Source organism: Poecilia formosa, unplaced genomic scaffold (genome assembly GCF_000485575.1).
Source record: "Poecilia formosa unplaced genomic scaffold, Poecilia_formosa-5.1.2 Scaffold488, whole genome shotgun sequence".
In the NCBI taxonomy this organism is placed as follows: domain Eukaryota; kingdom Metazoa; phylum Chordata; class Actinopteri; order Cyprinodontiformes; family Poeciliidae; genus Poecilia; species Poecilia formosa.
In genome coordinates, this window is record NW_006800427.1 from 308,708 (window position 1) to 319,989 (window position 11,282).

The 11,282-nt window shown below is 40.5% G+C and overlaps 1 protein-coding gene and 1 long non-coding RNA gene across 2 annotated transcripts in view; one reads left to right on the top strand and one right to left on the bottom strand.

Moving 5' to 3' along the window:
- The window catches only part of LOC103156582 (diacylglycerol kinase eta-like), a gene marked incomplete at its 3' end in the record, with an annotated part of 52,957 nt that overhangs the window by 8,978 nt on the left and 32,697 nt on the right, over positions 1-11,282 (top strand). The window contains exons 3-4 of the mRNA XM_007578696.2: positions 6,375-6,485; positions 7,753-7,911. Coding sequence (XP_007578758.1) covers positions 6,375-6,485; positions 7,753-7,911 — 270 coding nt within the window. The remainder of the gene's footprint in view (positions 1-6,374; positions 6,486-7,752; positions 7,912-11,282) is intronic.
- On the bottom strand, positions 8,502-10,045 carry LOC107833961 (uncharacterized). Its single transcript, XR_001659728.1, has 2 exons — positions 9,827-10,045; positions 8,502-9,796 (listed from the first exon to the last, which is right to left on the bottom strand). It is a non-coding gene; the product is annotated as an uncharacterized LOC107833961 (long non-coding RNA).

Genomic DNA, 11,282 nt, shown 5'->3' on the forward strand with positions numbered 1-11,282 from the left:
GAATTCAGTCAGTACTTATACAAGTATTTGAATTCAGTAACTATCCATACTTAGTACTGTCAATTACGCTTATGTACGCACTGCTCAATGTGTTAATGGCTTACCGTTAGAGAACAACTGTTTATGTCAGTGTAGAGGGGGTGCACTGTACTGTGCATGCCACCTAAAGAAAGAAAGCAATAATATATTATTGCACTATTTACAATCAGGTTAATAAAATTATTTACAACTCTCAGCCAGGGCAGATCACCTCTGTTCATCCGGTGCAACTCCAGCATGCAGCGTTGCAGATGGCAGGTGTTTTATTTCTAGTCCAGCGTCTCCATACCTGCTGTTCAGCCTGTTGCACCTTTGATTTCTGATGGATTCGTTTCTCCACCGTTCTACCGGCTGCACAGTGGGACAGTTGGTAGAACTGTAGCAAGAAGGTTCTGGGTTCGATTCCTGGCCCGGGTCTTTCTGCATGGAGTTTGCATGTTCTCCCTTTGCATGGTGGGTTTTCTCCGGGTACTCCGGTTTCCTCCCACAGTCCAAAAACATGTCAGGTTAATTGACCTCTCCAAATTGCCCCTAGGTGTGTGTGTGTGTGTGCATGGTTGTTTGTCTCTGTGTTGCCCTGTGACAGACTGGCAACCTGTCCAGGGTGACCCCGCCTCTCACCTGGAACGTGAGAGGTTTCCTGTGATACTTTTTGAAACATAGCATCTATATTTAGAATTTAACTATTAGTGCAGAAAAATTTCTGCAGTCAAAATGACTGCTAATTGTAACCAAAATAGTTAGAAATGATCATATTTCTCCTGCCCTTTGTATGCTAAACATGAATTCTGATTCACCATGAAAATTTACAATTTTAGACGAACTGTACTGTTGTCTTACAAGGAAATTATTTAGATTTACAAGGAAATCATTTAGAGCTGAAATTACTGCTTTAATATTCCATGTAACGTAACGTCCAGCCACTGAAGTTTGGGCCATCTTTTATAGGTCATTAATTCAGTTCACTGTTAATTTGGTAGCTTTAGTTATTTCACCACTTGGTGGTAAACATTTGTAGTACGCTGACAACATGTTAGCTAAAACAGCAAGACAATGGCAGATAACCACTGCAACTGGTGACAGTCTAAAGTCTGGCTGGATCTCTCCGCAGTCAAGTTTCGTGCGCATCCTCAGTGTTTACAAACAAATAATCCCTTCATGCACAGAATATGTTGCCTTTTTGGACTGGAGGTCAGCGTAAAGGAGGTTCAGGCTTAAAATGTCGCCCCCTCTCAGGGCTTAGCGTAAAGAACATTTAACCTTCGTTTCTTCAGAGCACAAGTAAGCTCTGACTAGAGACAGGGGTGAGAAGTCAGGCATATTTCATCAGTCTAATTAGACTGAATCCTCTGTGAGGCTCAGAAAGGAAAAGCAATTGGTTTAGGACAGCAATCTGGGACAGAGGAGTTATCCCATTAGAAGGACGGATGGCTGATCCAGTTTGCTGCGGCTTAGCTTCATGAAAGGTCCACTCTTACAGTCAACAGTTAGCTTTCTGACTGGCTGCCTGTCTGGGTGTTATCAAAGGCAGGACATGGGCCCGCTCAGCTTTCCTATGAGGGAACTCCAGCGCCGCTCTTATCCAGCAGCAACAGCTGCTGGATTCATTTGAGCCGCCTGTGCCTTTGTCCATTGTGTAAGCGTGTGTGTGTTTGTGCTGCTCGGAGGCCGTGTGCCAGGAGCCAGGCACGGTGTGGGTGGAAGGTACATGTTGCTCAGGTTACTGGTTTCTCCTCAACACAGGACTTGCTCTCTGTCTCGTAGTTTAGCAGATGAGAAGAGCAGAGCACAGAGGCGAGCAGCGGGCTATTTATAGATCACTTCTGGCCTACTTGGCAACAGGAAGGAGATGAAGACAAGGAGAGGAACTATGGAGGCCAAGGAGGAGCAAAATAGAAAATAGAACTGGAGCAAAGAATGGTGGGCCATGGAGAATCAAGACTCCAGCTTGGGACTGTGTTAGCTCAAAGACGGTGGATGGAAATATTGTTCATAAATATCAATCAATCAATCAATCAATCAATTTTATTGGTATACCATATTTCCACAACAAGGCAGTTCAAAGTGTGTTACATCGTAAAAACACAAGAATAAGAAGTTATGCAAACAACATACAGTGAACAATTGAGAAACCAGTGACAAACATTGCTTATTGATGAGTGCCCTCATTAAAATCATCAATACACATAGAATATGTTGGTCAATATTCCAGTTATTTGTGTTCAAAAGCAACTCTAAGTGGAAGGGGTTAGGGGGCTAGCCTTAATTTAAAAGAACTGTTTCAGCTGCTTTAAAGTTTTCTGGAAGTTTTAACCCTCAGTATAAATATATATTGAGGTTTTCATGCAGCTCTGCTCAGTTTTGTTTCAGTCACACATGACGTGCTCAGTACACCACCCAGTCATCAAGTAGTGCAGTCCGACACTCATCATCATGCTATTTATTCTGTGCCTCTCTGGCTGTGTTTATGTCTTCTCTGACAAGTGATGAAAGTATTTTTTCATCACTTGTCACTTGGTAGATTAGATGATCAAGTCATCAGTATTAAGAGTACACGAATAAAGGCAACTCCAGTCTATTCTTGTTTGGACAGCTTGCAAAGTTATGTGATTTCTACATCTATAGACCATATGCATTATTTATTTGGTTTAATTAGTGCCATTACTCATGACTATCTGCAGTTAAGCTCCAAATTGTTCATATCCTTTAAATATTAAGTTTGAAAATCATTTCCATTCAACAAAGAAGTTTGTTTCCAATAGGAAATGAGGCGGGCATCGCTCCGAAGTATTTATGTTGGAGTATAAAGACGCACGTTTCCTTAAAGTAAAGCCACTGGAGGCTCTCAGGTGGCCTCCAGTCCACTCGTTGTGAGATGACCGGCACCAGTTGGCTGGACCTCTGTTGAATTAGGCTCGGTGTGAATATTTCTGCAGTCACTTGTTTTATGTTCATATTTGTATCTGCATGCCATTGTTTTTAAAAATCAGTTTTCACTTTGATGTTAAAGAGATTTGTTTTGTTTGTTTGGGGGTAGGAAGAATTGACAAAAAAAAAAAAGGAAGCCAAATCGTGTTGACTGTGATTGATTTGTAAAATCAATAAAAGGGTAAAACATACAAGGAGGTGAATACTTTTTATAGACACTCATAGGTTGATTGTTTATTCTATAGGTGGCTAGATTCAGTAAAATTGTTACGCATTTGATACGATTTGATAGACAGGTACAACAGCAGCATATTTTATTTATTGTAACTTAAACAGTGTGTCCTCACATCCTTAAAAAGTCTTAAATTCATGTATCTAAAATCAAGGCCTTAAAATGAATTAAATCCATTTTAAAAGCCTTAGTCACAGGTCTTAAATTTTGTCCCTGACAGGACTGTTTAATCTTGTTTCTCATGGACTTAACATAATCATCGCGTTCTGGGACATGAGACGGTTGTGGTTACCGTATTGGCAGATGCCCATTTTAAACTGACTTGTAATTGGCGTTGAATCGTCGCCGTCATTAACGGTGCCCTGCCTTGGAATTCCCTAAACTCCCGTTTACTCAGCTTAAGTAGCAGAAAGGGAAGACCCTGAAAGTACCTCATAAGCTCAGCTATTTGCTGGAAGTCTTACAGGTCTATATGAGGACATGATTTCATCCGCTGGCTTGCTATGGTCCCACTTTGAATGTAGAAGCAGGTCAGCTGCTCAAGCCTTATACGGCAGTCGGCTTTGAGGTATTTCACCTTAATCCATTGCAGGAATTCGGTCCTACAACTTACAGAAACAAACAGAGGGAATCAATGCAGGCACGGCTGGCTGTTTAGGAAAATCCTCTCCATCCTCTTCCTGTTCTGCTTTGTTTCGTTCCTTTGCTCTTCATTCATATCCAGAATGACAAACTAAAACAAAGTTCTTTCATCTTTTGCCCTTGTCTATTAAAATATACCTCATCACCCTGTGCTTTGGAAGCACATGATGATCTCCCGTCTTGTCTACACGGACGTACCTGTGTGAGTGTGTGTTCTGCTGTGGTGTTTAAGTTGACACAGCTGGTGGGCAGGATGTCAGATTCAGACCTCTACGTCTGTTTGTAATTCTCCCCTAACAGAGTGCCTTTCCTTCGCTATAAATAGCCTCAGCGTGTGCATGTTTGTGTGCGACCCGCCTCGCCTCGCCTCGCTGCGCCCGTAGAGAATGATGTTCTTGGTGCTGAGCGTTTGCATCTGTGCGCGCTTGTGTGTGCTTAATCTGTGACGCGCCCACTGTTCCGTGCCCTGCTTTATTTGCTGTATACGTCCAGCGTGTGTATGCGTGCGTGCGAAAGTTGATGGTGGTCGTAATGATGATGGCTCTGTGTACTGTTCCACACGGGGATTGATTCGCGGTGACACGGACACCACTCGCGCCGCGGAGGACAGGAAACCCATGTTCTTTTATTGGAAATACCTCTTTCAAACACCTCTCTGGCGACCTTTGTTTTATTATCTCTGCCATCCCTCAACTTTATGTTCCTCCTGTAACATGTGTCAACACCATCAGCTGGAACCATCACACGGCATCATTATGCTGAATTTTGGATTTCAGACGCGCGGCTTCACTACAGCAAACAGGAAGAGAAGCAGGGCTTATTAATAGGGATGCACCGGTCCACTTTTTTCACTTCCGATACCGATATCTGAGCTAATGGCCGATACCGATCCAAAACAGAAAAACATTGTTGAATTGCCTTAAAATGTTTTTTTTTTCTTTTTTTAAACTTAGACATACATATAGACCATTTTGACATTTGATTTAGCTATTCAAAAGTTGCTCAGAGCTACAAAAGCAACACATCTCCTGGAAACGAATTAGCTTGTTTTTATAAAATGTACAATACAGTTTCTACTTAGATGTCTAAGTAAATATAAAATAGATTTTTTTATTGATTAAGATGTGAAAATGTCAGCAGTTAGCAACGTCTTCACAAAAAACAAGTTCATCAAAAAATGACATTCCTTACTGTATTAGTTAGAGATGCACTTCTTTCACTTATGATACAGATATCGATATATGAGGTTTAATATCGGCCGATATCGATCAGATACATAAAAACATTACTGAATTGACATAAACCAATTTTTTGTTTTGTTTTTAAACACAGACACAAATGTACTGAATTAGAAATTTGTTATATAACACTTAATTAATCCAATAACTTCAAAATCTTGGTCATACACAAACAAACCAACTTTAATTTGTTCAGTCAATGCAATTATTAGTACACCAGCCAATACACATTAAATGATAATAAATAAACTGAAACTAACAAAAACAATAAGTCCTCTACTTTTGTCAAACATGCAAAAACTAAACTGCATCAAGCCTTGTTCAAAAGTGGTTCAAAATATGCAATTAAGAATTCTAAAAATAATGTAAAACAAATAATAAAGCATAACATCACTCAGAGCACCAACCATAGAATTAGACTGAATAGATCTGCCCTTATGGATTGGGCACATCTAGAGTTTTTTTTTTTCCAAAATCAGAACCGATACAGATATTAATAGTGCATCACTAACTGTAAATAATTTACACCTGTTTTGAATGGTAAAGTCATGATTTTACAGCCCCAATTCTAATCAAGTTGAGACGTTGTGTGAAACATAAAAGCAGAATTTGACATTTTTTGGCACACGTCCAAATGCAAAGAAAGAAAAGTTAAATCAAAGATTCAGCTGGTGGAGTCTCTAGTTCTGTTTTTGTCCAGCTGAGGATGAGAAGTAGAACAAGCACTCTATAAATACAAACGGAGATGTCTGAAATAAATGAAACACCTTTAAAGCCGTCTTATTTATTCATCGCTGTGAGTATGACACGTCTCTTTTAGGACTGTCAAACTGGCCTCCTCCAGTGTTTGTAATGTTCTCTTAGCGTCGTTGTGTTTAAAAGCTGATACTTCCGGAGTTCATTCTTCATCTGAAAGCTGTTGCTGCCTTCTCTGGTTTTTTTCCCTTCCATCTGTTCACTCCATCTTTGTTTGTTACTCTCTCCTTGACCCATTGCTTCACTGACTGATGTGTGTTTAAACCTCTTTAGAGAAATGAGAGGTTGGTGTGTGTGTGAAATGGGTCTTTTTCTTCTCGCCTGTTCCTCTCCTCCCATGCGTAAAATTACAGCTCACACACAGAGCACACACACACACACACGCACGCACGCACGCACACACACACACACACACAAAACAGCAGGCACTTTTTTATGTCGACAGATTCCCGGAAGGTGTTCCACATGTGAGAGTGAAGCTTTGTGTTGTTCTGTGATGGGGGGCGTCCATGAAACCGTTGTGACTTTTCTCCCTGCAGACCAGCATAAAGGAAGGATTGTTGCTGAAACAGACGAGCTCCTTCCAGAGGTGGAAAAAGCGCTACTTCAAACTGAGAGGCCGAACTCTTTACTACGCCAAAGATGCCAAGGTATCTCCACTCACTACACTGGACAGCGGCAGTTTGTAATGCAGTCTAGTTTAGATGGGAAGACCAAACTACTTTTAAAGACCAGCCTCACTTTCTGTCTTTTAACACCTCAGACGGTTCACTGCTGGGTTTGCAGACACTTTTGTTCAACTTAGGGTGTTTTCACACCTGACAGTTCGGTCCAGTTGCTGAGATTTGGGACCAAAAATGCAACATGTTTTACATTTTCAGTTGTGGTTCTGTTTCACACTGAACTGTGTGAAAGAAAAACCTGTTCCCCCGCTCCCTTGTGGTGGCGCTGCACCAAGAACCACTGAAGGAAACAACACGAAACCTCAGAAGAAGACGTCATGAAATGTAAACTAAAATAGAGCGGAGTCAGATTCTAGCGGTTGTAGGATTTCTCTTTGGTAAAAACAAAAAAAAAAAACATGAGCAATTTCTCCTGCTAGCTCGAGACTTGCGTGTTTGTTTTGGTTGTATTTACCCAGAATGCTCTCCCTATAATGCGTTCCCTGCGTTTAGAGTGGGCTCAGGTTCGCTTGGCGTTCACATATGCATTCACACTGCACCAGAGTTCACTTCCAACTGAACCCAGACTGAGGTTTTTAGACAGACCAGAGTTTGTTTTATTGGTCCACATCAGAGTTTATTTGCACATTCTCACCTCCCCATAAGAACCGGCATTTCTAGAAAAACCAAGTAGTGTTGGATTAAATCGGACTGAACAGGGCAGGTGTGTAGAGTTACTTCCTTCAGTCTGTCATAAAATCAAAAAGTGAGAATTTACTACCTGCCAACAGGGATGACCATCTCTACAAAGACTGTTCTGGTAGCCTAGCAACTGGAAGCGTTATGAGTTAATATAGGAGCATTTTGATGTGTGCTTGTTAGTTTTAGATGAAGCTGGACTGGCAAATCTCCTCTTGGTTTCTGTCATTTAAATTCAAACTAAGCTGGTTCTGCTGAATGTAAATTAACGGTAATTATATCAAAATTACAGTAATATCATTAGGCTTTGTCAAACTCGGTAGCTTTCTCTAATTGCTACAATTAGCACCAAGATGTAAAAATTTCACGTGAATCTGTAAATTAAGCGCAGCCTAAGCTTTGTGTCATGCAGGTAAGAGACCAGCGACCCACTTGAATCAAAAACAACTTTTCTATTCACAGTTGTGAACAGCTCTTTCCTTTTCTGTTTTTTAACCTAACTCTCATGGAATGAAACACGTGTGTGTTTGTTTGTGTGTGTTTGCACGTGGACTAGTCTGGCAGCGCCTTGGCGCGGTGGCAGGAGCGGGCGCTGCGCAGGGTGTCCAGGAGCCGCGTGTGCTGGCGAGTCATGTCCGTGTGCTGGACGGGCGCACGGCGCTCCCCCCCACCTCTTGGTGCCAGTGGATCTGAGGAGGGCCTAGTGAGAATTCGGGTCAGAACGGCTAAGCCACGGGGCCAGACCCACGATATGCAGTAGTGCTGCATTCATGTCAGAAGGCTGCAGAAGCGTTCAGTGCTCCTTAAGTAACAGAATAAACCCTTATGGTTTTTCTGGATGGCATGAATGCACTGTATGTTAACATATAAGTCCAGATTTGGCTCAAAGGGGTTTAGAGAATGTAAATCTTGAATAAGAGAAGAGCATGGCTTTCTGTGACAGTAAAGAGGGACCAAACCGAGACTACTGAGAAGACGGTAGCTGCATTTGCGCAGATGTGCGCAAAACTTTGTCAATATTCAACTAATGTCAAAAGTCACAATTTCACAATCGTTTCCATTAAATAAGAATTGTATTTAAAATCACACAAATAAGTTTTGACACTTACATGTCACGCCTTCATTCTCCTCCCACTTCCTGTTGTCGTCTTTGTTGTTTCCACCAGTAGTAACATACGGTATTTGATCATGTGACTCATGTGATGCGGAAAAAGTGTTTCTATTGCAATTTTGCGAAATACACAAATTCTGATGCAGCCGGAAAAAAAAAAAAAAACACATCGAAACTTAGCACAAAAACGTAAAAAAAATTGTCATGTTTTCATTAGGCAAATTTATTTTCGTACTTCCAAATTGCGTAGTTATATGGCCAACGCAGTTAGTGGAGGACAAATCCTAATGGAAGCTGATCTACATCCTAAATCAATCTGAAATGAGAGTAAAATAATCCATTTGAAACAGGTACAAAATTATAAGTTTAACTCCGTGGCCTTGTATCATTTCTTTTTTCGAAATGAAAAAAAACAACTATTTTAAATTTCACAAATTGCTCAAATTAAATGCAAGATTCTGATGCAAGGCAGCTTGGAAACAGTGTTTAACACGGGGTGTCAAAATGAAGATTAAAAATGAATAAATGAAATAATAAATCAGTCAGTCTAACAATAATTGATCAAATGTCAGTAATCAGCAAAAAAGACTAAGAAATGAACGTCCTTACTCTGCTTCTTCCCAGCTTTTGTTCATTTCTTTCCAAACCCCATTGTCAATAAGTAAAAACAATATTTCCAAACGCCACAATCACACACAGCTGTGTGTCAGCAGGTGTAAGGAGCTCTTCGTTGAGAGAGTGGCTGTTTGTTACACGATCGATTTTATGTTTGATCCAAGACACAAAAATAGGAACAAACAACAGTGTAATTGAGGCACAGCAAGCCTCCTTCAGGTGGGAGCTGGGAACAAAATTAGAGATGGTGTACAAACTGGAAAAGCTGCCAGTCCAGAAACAAAGCCGCCTGGAATCAAAAATATGTATGAAAGGAACGCTTTATTTAAATTTGAAAGGTTATAAAATGTGAAAAAAATAATAAATAAAAGTAATGAAAACTATGAAACAGGCTTTCAGTTTGATTTGAGTGACTTTTAAAAAAAGATTATTGTTTAGTTTTAATTATCTGTGAAGATCAAACAAAAGTGCCAGAGATCAGCTGAAGGTCAAATGAAAAAGTCAGCCAACAAGCTGTTCATTCATTATTCAGACTCCTTTAGACTGTAGAAATCATCAACTATCACTGTTAGCCTCATTCGGCTTCTCAGTAGTCTTTGTTTTTTTGGTCCCATGTTGCTGCACAGTTTCTCTGTTCTCTGAAAAGTTTTTGGGTTTTCTGAAAAGCTACACAAATCCACCTTTTTGTTCATTTTACTGATTTGCAGAAGTCATTTTTGTTCTTCTTACCGACCAACTTTGTAATAGCGAGAAAGCAAAAGTTGATCACAGTCATTTATGTGACGCCCAGCTTGTGTTACCGACATGTTTTACACAGAGGAGCACCTTGAAGCTGTGTTGTTCGTTGAGAAAGCTGTAAGCCAACAATGTAGGCCTGACCGAGGCTGAAGACGAGGGAGACGACAAGGAATCATGAAAAAGCTCCTCGGTAGTCTAAGGAAGGTTTGCTTGCTGTCATGCCAGTAACAATTCTTCCATAGGTTATTAAGGAAGTTTTAAACACTTAGTCTTTTAGAAAATCACTGAATTACATTGGAAACTCCTGATCTACACTAAAACACTAAAAACACCAAATATTATCAAGTATTTTTATCTAGTTTCGGTACAAATGTCTTACACTTGAATTAAGACAGGTAACTTTTTAGCAAGTAATAGGAACTTGTTTTGAGTCAATAATTCCTTCATATTGATCAAAAGTACGACTTGTAATGGCAGATTATTTTACTTAAAACAATGGAAAATGTTTGGTTATAAGTGAAATAATCTGCAAATGGAACTACGACTTTTCCATCAATATTAAGGAATTACTGAAATCAAAACAAACTCCTACATCTTGCTGAAAAGTTGCTTGTAAGTTAGATTTATTTTTTATTTTTATTTTTTAACAAACAGGGGGAAGTCCGTTTCTACTGGGCTGTTATTTTAAGACTTCAGCCAGTGAGAAAGTGTGACTAAAAAAATTATGTTTTATGTGTTCTAAAAATATACGAGCAAAAACAGTTGGTCAGTGAAGACAAAAAAAAAATGCTAGCTTTGAAAATTTGAGAGAATACAGATTTAGTTTGTCTTGCTGCATTTCAGAAAACTTCCAAACTTTCCTGTAGGAAGACTAATTTGAACTGGAATGTGAAAGGAAGCAAAGTCTTGTGCCTGAGCTGGTTCTGTCCTTCTGTATAGCTGTAGTTAGTGTCCACTGTCCAACATGTCCATCCTCTTAGTGTCTCTAAGATGGCCTGGCTGGCTGTGCTGCCGTTCAGAGGAACGCTAACCTCCTCACTGATCCTTGGAGAGGCTTCATCTCAGCAGCCTTCAGCTCGTCCTCCTCTCCTTCATCAGCCGTCACTGACTTAGACACGAAATCAGCTTCAGACCAAAGAAACACATCCAACATGGAAAATAACCATGACAACAAAGAACCTCTCTATTCATCCATCAGTCCATCCGTCCGAGTTAATGACTGTATGTACCTCAGTGGTTCTACAGTCCATTCCAGAAGGCCGGTATCTGGGTTTTGTCCCTAGTAGAATGAAAGTTGTGAAAGCTGGTCCCAGGATGAAGAAAAGGAGGCTAGCTCTGATTGCTGACATGCTGCCACTGTGGAATTATGGGTAACACAGGGTCTGAATGTCTGCATCTGTCCACCCATCTTTCAGCTTTTACCACGGCTTTACACACGCACACATATGTAAGTGTGTGACACTGTGAGTAGCGCCGGTGGTGTGATGGCGAGAACATTGACAGAAAAATACAGAACAAGAGAAGTTACAATAGCATGTCGCTAGCATGGAGCAACCATCCACGCTCAGTCATCCCAGCATCTGCTATGAACACACTTGTAGCTGTATGTGGAAATGCTGACA